At 36.7% G+C, this 20,193-nt stretch overlaps 1 protein-coding gene across 7 annotated transcripts in view; it reads right to left on the minus strand.

The window, feature by feature from the left end:
* Window positions 1–20,193, minus strand: part of PTPRM (protein tyrosine phosphatase receptor type M) — a 445,192-nt gene that overhangs the window by 153,281 nt on the left and 271,718 nt on the right. For 6 of the 7 annotated variants that reach the window (XM_079300120.1, XM_079300119.1, XM_079300121.1 and 3 more), the window contains one exon: window positions 19,466–19,502. In XM_079300120.1, the coding sequence (XP_079156246.1) occupies window positions 19,466–19,502 (37 nt within the window). Of the gene's footprint in view, window positions 1–14,265; window positions 14,341–19,465; window positions 19,503–20,193 lie in introns of all 7 variants that reach the window. The other variant, XM_079300125.1, reaches the window with a different exon arrangement.

Raw genomic sequence — 20,193 nt, forward strand, 5'->3', positions numbered from 1 at the left:
CTAACCCTGACTCTTCTGTGCATTTAATAAACATTCATGCAGCATTTAATATTAAATACTGAAGAATATTCGCTGTGACAAGCAGTGTCACTTTACTGCTCCCATGCTTCTGTTTGATAGGTAGATGTTGATCGAGTGATATTTGCCTCTCACCTCATAATAAATTCTTAGCTGACTTTTAACCCCCCCCCCACACAGGCAACTGCACTGGCACCATGGACAGAAGGGTGAGCTGTGCCTAAGGGGAGTGAGGCAACTCAGGGCAGTAATTCTGAAATTCATTTTGCCTCCTGATAAACTGCAATGCAGTTTGTGCATTTGGTTTTGTTTGCATGTTTTCAAGAGAGATGTGGAAATGTACTATTGCAAGCCAAAAAATAAACAAAACAAAAAAAAGAGGTGCTTTGATTTCTCTTTTACTCTGCTATACTGACAGATGCTAAAAATACTTGAGTGAAATGTAATCTTTCATTACAGAAACAGTGTTATCAATACACTAATTTATCATGATGATCTGGTCTTGGTAGTTTATTTCTTTATTTTATCACTGTTGTTTCAACATCTTTGTCTGACACAGTAATTTTTAATCTCCTTGATCATCCTGGAGCCTTTAGGAATATATACCTTTAAGACATGTGCCTCCAGTAAAATACCTGTATTTTATGAAAACAGTTCATTAAGTTGATGCCAACAACTGAGCTATGCCACTGCATTTTCCTCACAGCACTGGACCTAACGACTTACTTGGATTTTTTTGTTCGTTTTACTTTTAAGATTTTGATTCTACCCTTGCATACAGACAACTGACTCCAAGCCTTGAATAAAAAAACCTCAATTCTGTTTTCTGAGATTGCCTGGGCTAGTGGAGCTACAAGAATCAAGGCTAAACTGACATATACACTGTGGTGCACCTCCAGAAAGACAACAGGTTACTAAAGAACACTGAGTGCAGGATAGCTCAAGGGAGCTGCTTAGAAAATTAAAGGACAAGGAGATATTTCCTGCCAGTTTAAAAGAGATTAAGGTGCTCACTTTGGAAAGTCTTTACTTGATGAAAACAAACTAGTGCCTCCTGCTAGAAGTGAAAAACAGAGATACACTTAAAGATAAACCCTAAGGTGCTGCAAAACCCAGCAAAGTATTTCCCCAGGCTTCCTGTGCAGAATATAGTGGAAGACAGTAACATTGCTCCATACCCTTAGATATTTACTTTTCTAGTTAACCTCAGCAACTACAATTTTGCTTTTACTGATTTCCCATTCTTTGTGGCTCTCCCAGCAGTAGCATTTAAAATGTGAAATACGTTTCCTTTCCTTCACTTAGAAAAAATGGCATTCAGCTGGCCTGACTTATGACTTTTCCTCACGGATCCCATTTTGTTCCATACTTTGCAACCTCCAGTGAAAATATTTTTAAGCAGTACCCATGAAACATCCAAAGATAGTATTTCACTTATTTTTTACTCTCAGACCTATTCCATTAACTTTTTCTTAATGCTGGAATCTTCTCTGAAGTTTAGTCATTACTCTGCCAGTTCATGGCATCCTACTTCCTCTTCAGAATGAGAGCTGAATTATATTCTAGTTGCTATGTTAGTGTCTGCCAGAATTTGAATTCTTAAATGAACTTGTGCAGCTAAATTTATATGTCCACACAATGGGTTAGAAGACTGGGTAAAAAAACTCCTCCTCTCTCTTTGAAGAATTTCTAGTTCTGCCACTTCCTTTGGTGGAAAATTTCCCTTTCCTTTCTCACTCAGAAGACACAAGTATCAGGTTATCATCAACCTCAAAATTCATAAAGAATAATCTCTTGGAGGTAGCTTATGGATAAAAAAGGTTGCAGCAGAACCACTTTTCACTAAAATGAAAGCTATGGTGAATGAATTATGTGGGCAAAATAATAATTCCTTTAACTCTGAGGCAAGCACTATCTTGTTTTTCAAGAAATGAAAATGTTTTCCAGTAAAAGAAATGGACCTCTACCAAACTGAATAAACTCTTTCTCCTTCTCTCTTTGTAAATGAACAAAGTTTGGACTTGCTTTTCAATATTTCTTTCCCCCAAAAAATGTACTTAGAAATAACTGACCATTTTTCAGAAAAGAACAACCAGTAAAATAATCCTGGCTCTAAAGTCTAGGTTCTGCTGGTTATACTTACAAAGATGGGGTAAGATTCAAGCAATTACTAGCAAAACCTAGCCAAATACTGTTTTGTCTAAAGCTGTCTTTAAAAAATCCAGATGTTTTTTCTTCTATTTGAGCAAAAAAAATCCCTTCCATTAATTAACTAGACCAGTTTCATTTTATTTTTTCCATTCAAGGCTGACTGTAGTTCCTGCCTTTTGTACTTCCTTTCTGCAGCTTTACACTCTCAAAGGTACTTGCTTGGTAAGACACTTGCAAGCCTTTTCATCTACATTTTATCCACAGGTGCTTCAGTGACTGATGTAATGGCTAACCTTACAAGGCTTTAAGGTAGTAATACAGTTAGTTCAGATCATCTTATTTTCCAGTCAAACTTGAAACCAACTTTTGAGTTAGTAACTACCCTGTGATTTTTTATGCAGGCAGTGAGATTCAACTATCACATCTCAGCACCTACTTTTGAGTTATTTCAGAGAGTGAGTCAGGAAAATGAAACATTATACCCCTGTTTGACAGTTGCACTGTGATTAGGTGGCAGAAATCATGCAAAATGGTACAAGACAGAAGAGAGGCAAAGAGGTATGATGCTTCCTTGGAACACCCATCACTAGGATCCTATTGTCCCTGCCACAAAGTGAGAAGACTGAAAAGACCAGAGAACTTGACTTTAAAGAGTCTGCCCATGTTCTCCAAGGACAACATGAATTACAGAGGCTACTATCATTATTACTCCCTATTATTTGTGTGATAGTAGAAGCCGGAAGCTGTAAATCAGACTGGGAGCCCCACTGTGCTAAGAACAGAGTAGGCACACAGCTAAGTAATCTCTGCCACTAAAAGCATATGAACTAGCTGAGCTAGGCTGTAATAAGCAGGTGTATCAACCACAGGGGAAGGCAAAGACCCCTAAAAAGATGCATTTGTAACATCCAAGTCCTATCCTTTCTGCCCTTTTAACTAGCTGTTATCACTTGGCATTTCCAGTTAGTTCCACAGTAGAAACAGATCTTCAGGAGTGATTGGAGTGACTTACAAATGTTTAAATTGATGATGTTGGTTGGGGCGTTTCAAGGAAGGAAGGAACATAAGGGTTCACTAACATAAAGGTAGGAAAAGCAGAGTTGCCAAAAGTAAAGGGCTGAGATAAAAGGTAGTATGACAAAGTAAGAAAGAATGCTGATATGTCTGTCCTGGTATGCAAACAGATGCCTCACAGAGGTAGGTCCTTATAAATGTAAAATAAGCAACAGGAAACAAAATCCTGTACCACAAATTGCAAAACATACTGCAACAGGGCAGCAGTGTAAAATATCCTGTTTTCTCCAGAAACAGCATTTCTCCCCTCATCTTCATGGCTTCAAAAAATGGCACCCTCATTTATAAATCTGTAGCAGCAGCATTACCAGTGCTGTGAGAGACAAGCCAGTCCAACATGCTTTTATTTGAGTTTCAAGTCCATTCCAGATGCCAGGATTCGAGCCTGTCTTGGAGAAGACCCAAAACACATACAGATCTGTAGATGAAATGAATTACCACCCTGGCTCTTCTGTTTATACTGTAAGTGACTGGCATTCAGTCCTCATCTGCTAGCCAGCATGTACTCTGCTAACAAAGTCTTGGTTTTATTACTCCTGGTAGAATTCCAGTTAGGACAGAGTTCTCTCTTGCCATCCTTATTGTTTACTTTCCAATCAGCGCTCCTCATTCTTCTTCAAAACTGCAGGTTTTTGTCCATATGGTAGAAGTTATGAGGTGTTGTTGGGCAAGGTACACTTTGTGGTTTTGATCAGCATTTTTTCAGTTTTTTCTCTTTAGTCCTGTCTTGAATATATTAGTTTTGGAATTGTTGCAAGAGTAAGGTCTCTTTTTTACAATATTTTTCCTTTCTGTTTCTGGTTTCTCTTGGAAATCTTCATGCTTTTTCTACATGGCAGAGACCATGTTTTCCTCTTGTTTTGCTAAGCATAGGAGTCATTTAACTGTTGAAATCAACATAGTCTGATTTTCCCTCCTATGATGTGCTCAGCACTTTATCTTTTTCAAGTCTGGGAAAGGATGCAAGCAGCACTTACATTTTATCAGAAGAGCATTTTCTTTGCAATTTATTATCATCATCACAATACGTTTTGCTGTGTACAGATCCTATTTTCCCAGAAAACGTTTTCTGTATTTCCCTAGGACAACCATGTTGATTTGGTGGTTTTTTTATTTGGTGCATTTTTAAATACAGGAAAAAATGGACTTGTTAGGAGGTCTGAGGTAAGAAGGGAGCATCGAAAGAAGGCTCTGCTGTGTAACAAAAGTTCTTAAATATTAATTTTCTTGGTGATATTCTTTAGGAAAATGTAAATATAAGTGACAAAGAACTGTATGAAAAGACATGCAAAGAATTATTTCACTGATGGGTACGACTCATTTAACTGAATATCACATGAACTGGTAGATGATTCATATTGGTGCATGTGAGCAGAAAGACTTTTTTGGTTAAACATCTGTATTTCTAGTTGTCAGGAGTAACAATATTCTTTACAAAACATGCCTAAAACAAATGAAGTTCCCAGTCTGACTTTCTGTCCCATCCCAATCTAGTGGTCTCATCCCAATATACTATTAACATGATTTTAATCCAGACTATTTGGACTGGATTTTTTCTGAAGCCTGTATTTTTAAAAAGAAAAGACCTAAAACAAGCAAGCAAGTGTTGATAAACAACTCAATTCTCCTTTGAAACAATACCACCATCCTTTCTGCTAGCTTTCTTCTTTGCCTTTTCTTTTAAGCAAAGAAATTTAAATAATTAAAATTCATAAAAATTTTCCTCTCTAGTGGCCACCCAGGGAGGTGAAAGCTCTCATTCATTCTGGAAAAAAAGCATAAGTCCTCACACTTTAATAGCACTGAGATCATTAAGGGATGTTTAAAATACTCTCAATAGCTGTACCATAACCAGAAATTATTAACAAGTCTCAAATATACAGACACAGTGTATCTTCTTCTTGGAAGTAAATAATTTACTAAGGAAAAAAATATAAAGTCTCTGGAACTTTAAGCTTTCAAATGGCCCTAAAGGGTACTCCCACACACTTTAGTACATTTTAGGCAGAAAAAAAGGATGGTTACATATTTATAAGTACTCACTATGTGTGGCCAAAGAAGCAGTCACAGTGGTGCACATCACAGATCTCTACGCCAACAAATGGAAAAGCCATGGCAGCACATCTGAAAACAGACTCTACCACCAAAATAAAAGTTTAAATCCTCCTGACTTCTGTATAAAGATGAAGCCAACTACTACTATCTGACTACACAAACACATGGCCAATATGATGAAACACACATTTCTAATCAAGCTTGACTGAGGAGTAATGAGAATATACTTGCATCAAATTAGCTGTATGCATGTAGGTCTCATACTGACTAAGGATGAGGAGGTCAGAGAAAGAAGCATCAACAAGGGCTGAAACTGCAGGTGTCCCAGTACTCTGGGGCTTGTTCCCATGCTCTGTGAAAGAGTCATTGCAATCATTGGAAATCCAATTGCATCTTACAGCCCTGACTTCAGTGAATAAGAAGTCCTAGAGGTACATAATGTATGACAAGGGTAGCCTTTAGATCTAAAACATTGATTTTATGGTTCTCTACACCATCTCAAAGCAAGAATACTCAGGGTAGAAGAGTAACTTTCAAACTAGCTCTAAGGAAATGAAAGCAGACAGTCCAGATTTATCCTGTCCATACCTAATACACTTTCTAAGCAAGACAGCACCACTTTCAGGCCATCCCTACAGAAGAAGTGGACAATTTATCATCAGCTCCACTAAGGGTATTTGATCTTCACCTATTTCTGAAGGAGACCTCCTGCTGACTCCCATGCTTTCAACATTAGATCTACTCCTGAAAGTACACCAAGACATGACAAGAAATATCAGACACCACTGAAAATTTATTTCAGCTGTTTTCTAGAAACAGGAAAGGTGTGGATTTGAAGACTGAAGAGGACTCTGCCCTCTTCAGGGAAGATAAAATGTGGTTTTCTAGTACTCAAATGGCTTCTACCAAGCAGCCAAGAAGTGAAATCAGATCACAGTAATGTGTCTGGAGCTGACCTACTCAGGGTGAAACTCAGCTACAGAACTAGATGCTTTTGGCCTGGACAAACACAGTTATTTTATTTTCCATCCCTGCATGCAAAGGATCACATCCAGCATGGGAACAAAGCAACCTGAAGCTATGGGTAAGAAATAGGAGAGTGAGGAATCATCTTCTGATCTCACTGTCAGCCAAGGACTTAAGCAGAGGAACAATAATGAACAGTTCCAAGAGGAAACTTAGTGAAGGCTTGGTTACTTTGCCATTAGAAGAGGGGGGACAAGGGTAATGCAGTACAGCCCTTCCTTCTTCTGGGAGGTCTGAACATCCATGGATGTTTTGGTCTGTGCTGCCACTGGCTCAGAGAGGAGGCTGACATTCCTGGTGACTTCCACTACCAACTTCCCTTCACATTGCAATCCTTATGTAAGATTCTACAGAAATCCTTCAAAAACAATCACACTTGGAATTTATTTCTCGTTATTCACTACCCACATATTTTCTTGGAAGAAAGCAAAACACAGCTCATTCTACTAACAAATAAATGGAATTATACATGCAATGATGCATGAAGAAATAAAAAAATGTATTTGTGATAAATGTATAAAAAGGAGGAAAAAAGACAAAGCCTTTTTTATTTTAAAGCATTTCAGAGTTAACACTGTTTTCGGGCAGGAAGGTCAGCTAGAGGAACTGGAAACCAGCACAACAAAGGAAATATAATTCCACAGAATTCCAAATCCTTCTTTGTACCAGTAAAGTGTAGCAATTCTTTTGTTCGTATTTCAGAAATGCTTACATTATTGGCAATAAAAAAAATAATTCAGACAAAAATAATGTTGAATGCACCAATATTCTACTACAGTGACAAGAACAGACTAGGCCTTCTCTGAATAACTATCACTGATTTACATTTAGTTTTCCATTTATTTCCTGGAAGTTTTATGGGTTAAAGGAAAATCTCCACTTGTCCTGTTTGATTAAGAATGCCTTGAACAGCCATTTTTATCATCAGCTCTTTTCACTTTTAATTATTGACATATTTACATATTGACATATTTAGCAGTCTAATTCAATTATAGCATATGAAAAGTGCAACTATTTTCTTTCGTAGAGGTTCACAGAATTCTTTCTTTGCTTCTGACCAAACAGAATTTACTATTTTTCCTCTGTTTAACTTTGTGCTTCCAATATGAACTCAAAAGTTTAAACAGAATCTTAAACCCATGTAAGACACCAACTTCTGTTCAATTTTATGGAAAACTGTGACTCAACTTTCATTTGCACAGGAATTTTCTACGTACACAAAAACTTCTTAGTGAAAAAATCAGACAAAGGGAAGGAAATGAAAATTCAAAATTTCTGAAAAATGGAGACTTGAAAATGCACAGATACATCTGAGTGCCTTTCTCAGAGCTCTAAAATAATTAGTTCTTGCAGTAAAACTGCCATTAAGGCAGAAAATAACATTTTCAGTATTTTTGTCTGAAGAAGTTGTTAAAAACTAGTCAATAACTACAGTTAAGGCTTGCACAGTGTTGAATAGCTACTCCAAGCAGACAAATGTAGCTTAGATACTTACTAAGATTTGAGTTATTTCAAGGAAACTAAACTGAGTGAATTGCTGAAACATTATTTTGCCCAAGATATTATATTCTGTCACTTTTGGTTAAAGTTGACAGTATTACTCTCCTCTCTGCTGTGCTGCTCTGTTTAACTGTAACACATTTGAATGCTTGCCTATACATTAAAGCAGAGGCAATCCATATAATATAGCCTTAAACATATGTCAAACTCTCCAGTGGTACAAACAGATTTGCAGATTTCAAGAATAGATTATTTTAACTACAACCGGTCGCACATTTTATTTCAACTTAAAATTCAAATTGCTTAGCATTTTGTGAATACAGTCCAAAACGACAACTTTTCATAAACACTGAAATTCACAGGTTTTTTTAGTTACTACTTGTATCTCTGAGTTTCTTTGTCTTCCCTGGTCTCTCCTTAATTTTTCACTGTGGTACACACAAAACATGTTCTGTTTCAACTATAAAAATCAGAGGCATATTTTTTTTTCTATACAGAAATGAAATAATACACTATATAACAGCTATGCTCTAAAAACTGCCTACTGGTATTTTTGCATTGTTTTAGGTTTTCTGCTTCTCTGTACATTGCTGATGTTGACACATTTTGAAGTAGGTGTGATACTGACCAGCACCAGTACTAAACAGATGGCAGAGATTCCTTCAGTTTGTTAAGAATTTATCTTGGTCATTTCATTCATATCATTACTTTCATGAATGGGTTTTATGCTTCCATCCTCTGTAATGAGATTAAGAAAAGCTTCCTTTCCACCCAGCCCAACCTCAAACAGCCTCACAGATATTCTGACATGAAGATTACACATTACTAAGAGAAGAGATTATTTTTCAAGCCAGGATGAACCAAACAGACCCATCTTCAGCGGCTTACATTAAATTTGGATGACTCTCTTTATGAAAGAGATATTAGACACTTGGAACCATATTTTTCTTTCAGATATGCACTGGAATGCTCAAACTTCCAGACTGGTTTTGTACTTGGGGGATGTAACACAGCTCCTGCAATGCTTGATGATTAATTCTGTGGCAACCAACTTTTCAACTCCTCTGAATAAAAGACAAACTGTTTCTACAGTGGAAAACATACCTAATTAGGCTACTTGTCCTTCCCAAAGGGCAGGGAAAGGTTGATACTTTCTGCTAGTTCATGGGACCTTCTCCAGCTGTTCCTGTGCCAGGTCTGTAACATGCTTGCTCTGCCAGGACAGCTGAAGAATCCACGTCCACCTGGCCAACCAAAAGCATCAATGGCCAGAGCAAAACTGCTGGTATGACCCTCTGCAGCTTATCCTCCCTATTCTCCCACCTACACAGGGGAGCTGGAAGGGTCCCAATTCCAGAAAACGTTAAAGGGACTATTATTTTAAAACATTAAGTTTTTATATGCTTAATATAGCTAATATAATCACACTGATAATTGACTTCTAATCACTGGGCCATTTATTGTGTACAAATGGCAAAGGCTTGTATTTGTATTATGGGGTATTTCACCATTTGTGAAATGTTATTAGCATTCTTCTTAGGCCTTCTTTGTCTTATTGGTTAATTTTAGCTCTTCTTCAGTTGCTCTGTGGAAAATGTACTTATGCTTAAAAGCACAGATGCTTTGGCTGCACTGTCTTACAGAAAACCTAACATTTGACTCTGTAATGCACTAAGGGAAATAAAAAGCAGAAAAGGAAACAGCAGCTCCCATGGCACTCCTGTATCCTCTTAACATTTTCTTGTAACTATACTGTTTTATAGATGAAACTGTCACTGCAAAAATGACAAATATAACACATAAAAGAACAAAAATGGGCAATAAATCACAAATGACACTCCAGCCCATTGAAATGCATTCAGCCAGTGCTGCAGAAAGTAGGAACATTTCCTTGTTTTGCATTCTGCCCAACTGGGCAAGAGGACCAGAATCCTTGAACAATTGGTACAACAATTGTTGGGGCCATCACATAAAAACAGGCTTAGAATTTCACTTTGGAGAGTCAGATCCATTCTCATTCTGCTTTCCTTGTCATTTGACCTTGCAACAGCACTGCAGTATGGCTTTGACATTACAGCACACAGGTGCTTATTCTCCCCTGGATAACTATTCACAGTCCAACTAATGCAAATGTTGTCCAGAAGTATCAAGACAAGAATAAATTTCTAAAATAGTGCATTGAGCCTGCAGACAGACACATCTGCACGTAGGTTTGCTATTATAGACACAACTAGGAAATTGTCTCAACTAGGAAATAGCAGGTTCTACATTGCCCAAAATAGAGCTTCAAGTTTTAGCACATCAGAATACATCTGAATCAATGTTACATGGCTCAGGATGGAGAAAACATGAATGTGAATGCCTGTCCAGCACATGCTGTTGTATCTCAGATGTGCTGTAAAGCAAAACAATTGAGGTAAATAGCAAAGCACTCCTCAAATTTATGCTGTTGGTTTTTGTGTTCATAAAAACACTGTTTTCAGTAATGCAGTATAAAACTGCAGTAAATCCCTTGACATAAAAAAATTCCACAAAGTTGCGATTTAATCAATCAAAGATTTCAGTTTATTTTTTTCCACTTTTCCTGTGGAAAAAAAAGCTGAGAACAGAATCTTGCTATGCAGTGAATGCACATCTTAAGAAATGGGCATGCTTTATTATGGTGCTAACTTCATGAGGGAGAAGAAACCAACTGGGATTATTATATGACTCATTTTAACTTGTTCATAAAATATGGTGATCATCTAGACCTTAAGGTGTGCAGGATAAAAAAATTAAATTTTAAGTTTTTGCCCCAACTTAAAAAAAAACAACTTCCCAATTGTTAAGTACCAGTTACTTTACAAAACTCCTGACAGATCTGGCTGCCTTTGATTTGTACCAAGAATTTCATGTATGAAGAATGTACAATACAGAGCTCTCTCTTGCAGCTGGATATGTAATTAACAACGGGTCGTAAAAAGGGCGTTCTATGGAAATCAGTCTTAATAATATCCAGCAAAGTAGTGGCTGCTCCACTAAATCACAAATGGAAATACTTTAATTTAAATACAAGTAGCTCAGACATATTTCAACAATTAAGAAAATGCCTCGCAGAATGAACACCCTAATCATGATTCCAAGCATGCTACTTTATCAGAATGCTGAGAACAAAATATATGAGGGCCAAGTGAATACCAAATATGGCCAATTTAAACCTATTAGATGAAGTGTCTCTTACGAAATATTGAAACAAACTGCAAATGATTTCAGTCTTTCTCAAAAAGATGGTTATTCAACTTTGAAGTTAAGATCACACAGTCACATTTGTATGTGGTTTTTTGATAACATTCTACATTATTTCAACTGTATGTTAAGCTGTATTTGTTAAGAAAACATACAGACAGTATCACGAGTACTACTATGCTTCATGAATACATAATGTTTTTTCCTTCCAGATAGGTGTAAAATAGTTAAACATTCTCCCTGTCTGATGAAGGACAGAGTCAGTTGAGTGGATTTCAAGTTGGTTACTTTTTGTAAGGTTACACTGAAAGCTAAACACTATCCCCAAATTTGAATTCCTTAGGTACTAAGTTATTGGATCACTGATAATAATGTATTGACTAACAACACTAATTTTCCTGTTTTGGCTTCTAAGAGTGAAAATTACACAGTTGTTTTTACACTAGCTTACCTTATGCTATAACTCAGTTACACTGTAGGTATTTAAATGCAACTGCAAGGAAAAGTTCTCTTTGCTACAGGCTGCAAAGGCAACCTGGAGTGGCTGTCAAGATATTTAGGGCAACTAGTCGGTAATCATATAAATGGAAGACCTGCTATTTTTATGTGAAAAAGGAAGGAGAAAGGAAGGACAAAGAGAAATTAATAATGCATTGTTTGTAAACTGCACCAGTAATAGGCAAGACGAGTTGATGACGAGGATGGAGGAAATGAGTGCAAGCAGAATTGGCTTGAAAGCTGAGCTGTATTATCATGGTATTTGTGAAGAGGAAGACCTTTCAAATTTGGTAACGGAATTCAGAAATTCAGCCAAGATTTTAAATTTTCATTATGCAAGAAGCATCAACTTCCAATGTAAATAAACCCAAAAATGCCATCCCTGACCTTCCCCCTGCAGCTTATGTATTTCCTCAAATGCTAAAAGTTGAAAGTAATTTCTTGATCTCAAATGTAATTACTTTGATTCTGAGCAAAGAAGTGAGGAGAAAGCACTGAACAGAAAATGCTAAGTGACATTTAACAGTAACAGCTGTAGGGCTTGTGGTAACTACAGTTAGAAACAGCTCTATTCTTTAACATAAACAAATCCTTTTACAAGTAAATCCTTGCCACGGTCTTGAAATTTACAGGAGAAAAATGTGGGGACAATATGTATCACCCCCAGCTCCCTCATGTGTGGTCCAGTTTCTGTAAACCCCTTTTAAGAAAACCTTTGTGCTTCTCATGGATACTGCAGATCCCATCACTGCTGTATTCCCCGAAGTTGAAAAGCTGCCCTAAGGATCCGTAGACAGGATGGCTCCCTAGAAAAACAGGAATTCTTGCTGCTGTCATGGGACAGCCATGTGGGCTGGGTGAGGTTTCTTTGCTCATTATTGCAGTTGTGGCAAATGAGGAGGAGGATGTTTCTTTCCTTTTGAGCACAGAATCTTTCAAACATGAGTTGGGGCTGGGAAGATGATGAGGATATTTCAAAGACTTTCTAATACATTTCAGAGATAACTATAAATGCTGTAGGCAGGTATAATTTGATACTCTCTTTTTCACTACAAAATTAGATTCTGTTAGAACATTTTTATTTTTTTTTCAAGAAAAAGGAAACAAAACTCACAGATCTGACAGACATCCACTGACTGCAATGCCACCAGGGACAAAGCAATGAAATAAACACTTTGCCAGCTATCCTATGCTAGCCATATCTCTTTTCTCTCACTGTTAAATACTGTAGCCATCTCCTACCTGTGGAACAGACATTTCTCCAGTGTTACCTATAGCTACCCAGTTTTGCATTGAAACAAATTAAAAAAAAAGAAAGAAGAGAAATATTTCAATCTCCGCACAGAAAAACATAGAAGCTTATCTGAATCCTGTGATGAAGAAATCAAAACTTGTTAAAGTTCAAGGATATGGAAGAGATCCAGTCTCTTCAATGCTTTATTTGAATTGTCAAGTAAAAAAATAACTGAGGTATAAAAAGGTATATAACCGAGGTATGTAGACACTTCTGCCAAGCAGCAGTTACAAGAACAAGCTACATAATGGCATCAAAGTATGTTACTCTGGTTAGTTCATATGTTATTACACAATAAAGTATACATGCAGAAATTTTGTCTTGACTGACAAGGTCATTTGGGCATTATGGATCACTCAGCTTTGTTATTATAACACACACCCCAGAATTAAAAGCTACAGCAGATATGTCACTAATCCTCTTATCTTGAGCTGAATCATTTAACTGCCTCTTATTGAATGTAGCAGTATCCAGATTCCAGACATCTGAACTCTCTTAGACACCCTGGTAGCAACATGGTAGCAAAGTGTTTTCCCAAGGAACTATGCCAGTGTTCTTCAAAAAGGCAACGATTTTATCACACAATAAAAGCTGACAGACTAGGTTTACTCTCCCCGTTAGATATTTCATCACTTCAGGTTCTAGAACTTTTAATGCTCTTCGGTTCCATTTGAGAATAAAAATGTTTGCAAATCCCTGAAAGGTCTTAGGCATGGGGTTATTTTTTTCTGAAAAAATCAGTAATTTCCCCAGATTCATAAAGGTTTTCTGGCATATTCCGAGCCATCCTTCAAGCCACATACAGCCTAATAATGGTTCCACTAGAGTACTGAGTTTACTTTGACAATTTGATTTTATACCCTTATGTCTTGCTTATTCTCATAGGTCACATGCTAGGTTGTTTTATTTTAATCCTAGAACTCATGTATGACATAATAGAAAGGAATCTGTTTTCTTTATTTTAATCTCTTTCATATTGAAATTTTATCAGAAAACATGCCCTTCCTACCATGAACTCACTAATACTAGATCTTTGTCCTAAATCACACATGCAACACTTGAGCCTAAATTATTTAGAAATTCTTGTGTCTTGCTCTAATAACAGAAAAAAACCAAACAGGTACACAGATATGTATATTCAAACTTCCATTTAACTTATGGATGGAGCAAGATGAGATCTCTTTACACCATCAGGCTTGAAGGAACATTCCACAGGTCACACAGACAATGGGCACATGCAGCGGAGTCGTACGTACAGGGAAGTGTGTGCAAGTTTTGGTGCCAGACACACCACGGGATTTAATGGAGCTGAGGAAGAAATGATGAACAGAAAGAAACTGATTATGAGCAGTGAAGAAGGAAAAGGAGCCAAGGAAAGAGAGACAGAATGGGCATGATGAGTTGTCTGTAGTTGAAGATCTGACCTGTTAGTTGGTCGTCGCCTGCAGCAGGGGCGATGCGAATGTATGGTGTTGTAAGCTGAGTCACGATTATCGCAGCTAAGGCAAAGGAAGAGTTCCAGGTCAGCATGCACGAGGGAAAAAAAAAGCCAGACTGAAGCTATGCCAGCAAGAAGAATCTTGGTCAGTCATTTATTGTCTGAACTTCACAAATAAAAAACAAAAAACTCCCACAAATTCCTTTTAATCTTCAGTTGTTAGTGTGGTTATTCTGCAAATTAGTAAACTGTCATGGGTGACTTTCATTCAGGGAAAGGACTCAAAGCACATTATTTACTGCATTTGAGGAAACTGGAGACTCTTCGGCTCTGCTGGTCACAGCACTAAGCTTTTGGAGTGAAAACAAGTTGATTATTCAGATTACTCCAATAAGAACTTCTCCAAGTAATTTGAGCTAGTTTAATTTTATTTTCCTATTTCATAATACTACATTTTTCCAACAATCTTGAAAAGATAACTTTTATGTAAAGCATTTCTGAGCTGTTCTAAAAATGTGCACACTACACATATACTTAATGTTCAGCATTCAGAGAATGACAGCTAAAAGGGGGCACACTTTTAATTAGATATGTGTGTAACTGTCCCAGGTCTGAGTTTCAAGTTCACAAAAAAAGAGCTGAAAACCCTGACTTATTTGTGCCCTGAAATATCCAGACTTTTCTGACAGAGCTGTAACAACTACTGTCTGCTACAGACAACTATTACCATAGCTCACATTAATAAAATCCATTATTTCTTTGTTTTCCAGCAGTTCTATGATTGCCTCTAAATGGTTAAGCAAGCTGTGATACATATATATTAAGGAATATAAAAAAAATTAAAAGGTCAGATCCAACATGATGCAGCTGGAGAATGATGCAAAGAAAAAATATTGGAAAATTAAGGACAAAATTATATGAAAGATCACTCATTTACATAGAACAGCCTGGGTGCTATTAGAAATGTGGCAGCGAGAGAGGAAAATAGATCATCTACCATCTGCAGACAATTAAACTCAAAACTGCTGCTGCATAATATTTTGAAATATCCCTCTGCAACACTGAAATGCAGTGTTGATAGTAGCTTCTAGAGTACTGTTGCTATTGGATTTAAAATATTATAATATCCTTTTCTCTCTCATAATTAATGAAAGCCTTCCAATATTGCAAAATTAGAACAATGATGCCTCCCTCTTGAGAACTGCATTCCTAGGAGATAATCAAGATGTTTCTATCCAGACAGCATTGTAAGTTATATCAGGAAATACAGTGTCAATATAAATCACAAACCACCACAAAGTTGATAGTAATAGACTTGGAGGAGTTTTGGAATGTTTTCAACTTAGTCTGTTGAGATTTTACAGTCATTTAGTCTGAAGAAAGAGTAGGAATATGAAATCCATATTTCAAGGAATGTATGACAACTTTTATTACCACTGGTACAAAAAGCTATTCCTGATTTTTGTTTGCTTGTTTGTTTAATTATCTTGTCAAAAATAATGGGAGTGGAAACCCTGCAGTCTCCCCATTTGTATATACACCAAATAGTCACAGAGGTCCCAGAAGTCTTTCTCTACAGAAAACTGAGATCAGGAGACTCCACATCATAATATTGTGCTGTATGATCCTTCTGCTAACAAAGTCAGTGGCAAAAGCTTCCTCTGACTTTATCAGAAGCAGAAGGAGAATTTTCAGCTCTACAAAATCAAACATTCTCATCCTAATTTATACTTGTAATCACTGCAATCAGGATTTTTATATGATCTCTAAGAGAATACATTTAACAGAGATTTTGTTTGCAAAAATGAAACAGTCATAAAATAAGATCATTTTTTAAAAGGGTACAAATTGAGGTTTTTTAAATACACTTGATGGAATGAGGAAGTATTATCTAGCTACTGAGCCCAGACATGCATTTGACCCAGCAGAATTAGATTGCACTTTTCTGGAGACAGGCTGTACTTGTCTAACAGGAAACCTGTCAATATGATAATAAGCTATCTGGTGCACCTGGTCTCTAATAGAGCAACAAGGTTTAGTGTCTGCCAGTTGAGCTTGACAGTAAAGCACATGCATTATTCCTGCTGACATCAGTGGGAGGTAAAAGTGCACTCAAGGTACAGAACAGTTCTGCTGGATCTGGGACACGAACATTACATTTATATTACAGTTACATATTTTTACTTTAACAATAAGATTAGAAAGTGTATGGTGGGCCATGGAATGAACACTGCATGACAGTGATAAAACCAACTCTCAATGATCGTAAGAAGGTCTTAAGGCACCAACAACTTTATTATCTGGAGGTGAGATAATTAAAGGGAATATAACCAGCAAGTGACATAGCTCTGCTTGTGACATGCTCTGAACCCCAGACTGGTCCTCAGGGCAGGCTTCAAACAGGCTAACCACAATGAGGTGGCTTGGCCAGTCTCAGCTGGCTCAGTGGAGCAGCTTCATAGTTGCCTTGAGTAACCTTCATCCTAGGAAGGGCTCTGATCCTAGGAATGGCACAGGCCTTTATCCAGTCAAATACTTACATGTCTACTTTAAGATGGAATAATTGTGAAGCAGTCAATGAGATTATTCTGTGTCCAAAATTAGGTACATAATTGAATTGATTAGGGCCTAGCTGATCAGAGATGGTGCTAAGAACACCAAGGTTGTGGGTTATATCTCCATGTGGGCTATTCACTTAAGAGCTGGACTTGGATGATGCCTTGTAATTCAGAATATTCTGTGAAAGCATTTTCACACACATAATCTATAGTGTGTTTACTAATTCCAATGACAACACAAGGCTGTAGGTATTTTCAGGATCAGACATGAATTCAAAAGAAGATTGCACCAGTTTTATACATGAATGGCCTAAAGCACTTCCTCTAGCTTTAAAAACCTCCAAACTTGAACTTCTGAAGATAAGAGAAGCCCGTACTACAAATATTTCAGGAATGCTCCTAGTATGTGAAATTAGATGTAGTACTGGAGAGCATTCCCAATCTTATTTGTCAGGAGCACTAGAGCACATAAATAGATGGACATAACAAGCACACAGAGCTTAAGTAGCTTACTGTCTGTAGCTACACAGTAGTCTCAAAGCTCAGTGGAAAACAGTGCAAGTGTAAGAAATCTGTCAGAGCAGCCATTGCTTGCTGGGCTGCAAACAATGTGAATGTACTGAGCTGCACTGAGCTGTTTGCAGGGATTGAACAGAAGGAGAAGAGAATGGGAGAGCACAATTTTATGTCTTGTCTCAATGCAGGTATACAGTGATTTCTGGCCTACAGACATAGAGCACTTTTGCTGGCTTTTTTCTAACCCGAATTTGGGAGGTCCAGAGTGGGCAGAGAATTCTGCTTTTTCCTTAAGTATCTCTGTTAGGTCCAAAGGGAAAACATCTGTGCAGACAGCTACTTTTAATACCATATTAAAATATGTCATGGTCTCAATTTAATTTTTTAAAATTAGTAGATTAGAAATAGAATACAAGCATTCAGTTTAAAATAATGGAAATCAGTAGCTCCCAGGAAAATGTTGCACCAGGGACTATAAACACCATCAAGGATACCCCTGGTTTAAAAAAAAGAAAAAGTCCCCAAAACAACTTCTAACATTATTTTATTATGAAAAAATCTGAAACATGCTTTTAAAACAGGAATGTAGGGAGATTTGTTTAAAATAAAAGCTGCATTTCTCACATCTCCATTGCCAAATGGATTAGCTCAAAGTAGCTTGTTGCTATGGGAGCTATTCCAATCCACAAAGTTACCCTCATGTCTCAAATGATAGAGTAAAAACTTTCAGTCAAGTAATTTAAATAGTTGAACATCCATTAGTGAGCAGGAATACAAATCTTCAAAAAATTTAAAATCCATTCTTCTAATCATCTATGATTTCTGATATAACATAGTTCACTTCTAATGTCTCTGAAGCTACTTGAAAACAATACAGAATTTAACTTGAATCTGGAATGAATATCTCATCTGTATTATATTTGGGTTGAGTTCAGATATTTGAAAGATTTCTATGGATTAGTAAACAGTTAGTTAGTAATTTAAAATTAAAATTAAAATTAAGACTAAAACTACTTCCTTTGGTTTGGAAAAGAAAAGAAAAGAAGCCAGAAAGGAATCAGTTTGAAAAGGCATAAAAATGTATTTGTCACATTAGGGAGTATCCAGACTTTCAACAGGGGTAATTTTATGCTAACATTTCTGTTACTTTTAAGTAATTACATTCTCATCCACCCCATTTAGATTTAGAGGGGTGATGGAACTGTGAAGTCTACTTGTAAAGGAAATCATGGTGGATTCAGTTCCATAAGGGATAATCACTGAGACAAGCACGATGTCTTGCAAGGTACAGCAGTAAAAGGATGAAACAGTTTTTGTTTCATGCTCTTGCCAGGTGCCCAAACTGCCAGGTGGTATTACCTGTTCCTACTCACAGCAGCACATTCTTTTCTGTTCCTCTACTACAATTTCCACATATATTGTACTATTCCATCATTTATTTTTCAGGTTTTTAAGTTGCCACCAGTTAAAGATACTAAAAAGGTGAGGCGACAAAGACAATCACAGATAGACCTAGCCCACAAAGATAAACATACCAGCAACCTGCTTATCTTTCCATTTGGAGACAAAACCTATAGCCAGTACAGTCTCAATTATAAATATTTATCTCACAAATGGTAGTATCACGTGCTGACAGTCGAGTAAATATAGCTGAACTGTCTCATTAAAATGAAGAACATGATTTCTCCACTTCTCTTTTATACAGCAATTAAGTTAAGGTAATTGCTTACAAATAAGTGGCAATTTTTCACTATGGATGCATAGGCAGCTAGTATTTACTCTGCAATTGGCAATTTTATATATATATATATATATGTATGTATGTATGCAAGTACGAAATATTTATAGTGAGATCATATAAAAATCCACAGAATATATTTTAAAAGCCCTGTGTTAAAGCAGACAACCAAAGGTAATTAATACATTTATTATTAAAAACAAACAAACAAACAAATTTCTAAAATCTCAGCTAAGGATGCAAATGATTCTATGAAAATTCTGTCATATGTTTAGATATCTGTTTTAGCAATATAAACACTTCTGGAAGTTTCCAAACACCATGTGAAAGGAAGGTCAACAAGGTACAGAATACATGACATAATACAAACATACCTTTTGTGGCTACCCTGACGCAGTCAATTTTAGTTTCCTGTGTCAAATAAAGAGGAAAAAGGTCACACTTTGTGTTTCTAGACAGAGAAAGACATCCATAATTCTATTCTTAAAAGTACTGACAAAACGTCAGAAGAGAATGTGTCTCATTCCATATTTAACTGCTTATTAGCTAACTCCAAAGTATATTCATAATATGGACAAACACTGCTTGGGTATGGAATTGTAAACATTTCACTTAAGATTCCTCTGAAAGTAGAAAAAGTGAAAGATATTCTCAGGAACACAGGCAAGTGCTCAGCTTCTTAAATCTGGCAACATAATGACCTTGGGAGATTCTTCTTTTTCTTCTTTCTAGAAAGTATAGTTTGAGGCATTATGTTAGACAACTTTAGAAAGAAAAAATAATCAATGGTGTTCCACATTTGTGCACTGTTGGTGCACTGTGAACAAGGGACCATTATGGATTCTGGCAGAAAACATTTCCAAGCTGTCAGCATAGACAGCCAAAGCTTATCAAGAATTGAAAGGCTCTGGGTAGGTCTGTCTAGGAAATGAAAAACAATTCCAGGAAGAATTAGTCTGATGAAACATGATCTGTGAGGATCTTTTTACACACTTTTCATTTCACTTCCATCTACTTCTTTTTTCTTTTCCTTTTTAATTTGTTTGCAGAAAGGGACAAAAAAAAAACCAAAAAAAAAAAAAAAAGGAAAATGATTCCTAAT

This window comes from Erithacus rubecula, assembly GCF_903797595.1.
Source record: "Erithacus rubecula genome assembly, chromosome: 3".
Lineage (NCBI taxonomy): Eukaryota > Metazoa > Chordata > Aves > Passeriformes > Muscicapidae > Erithacus > Erithacus rubecula.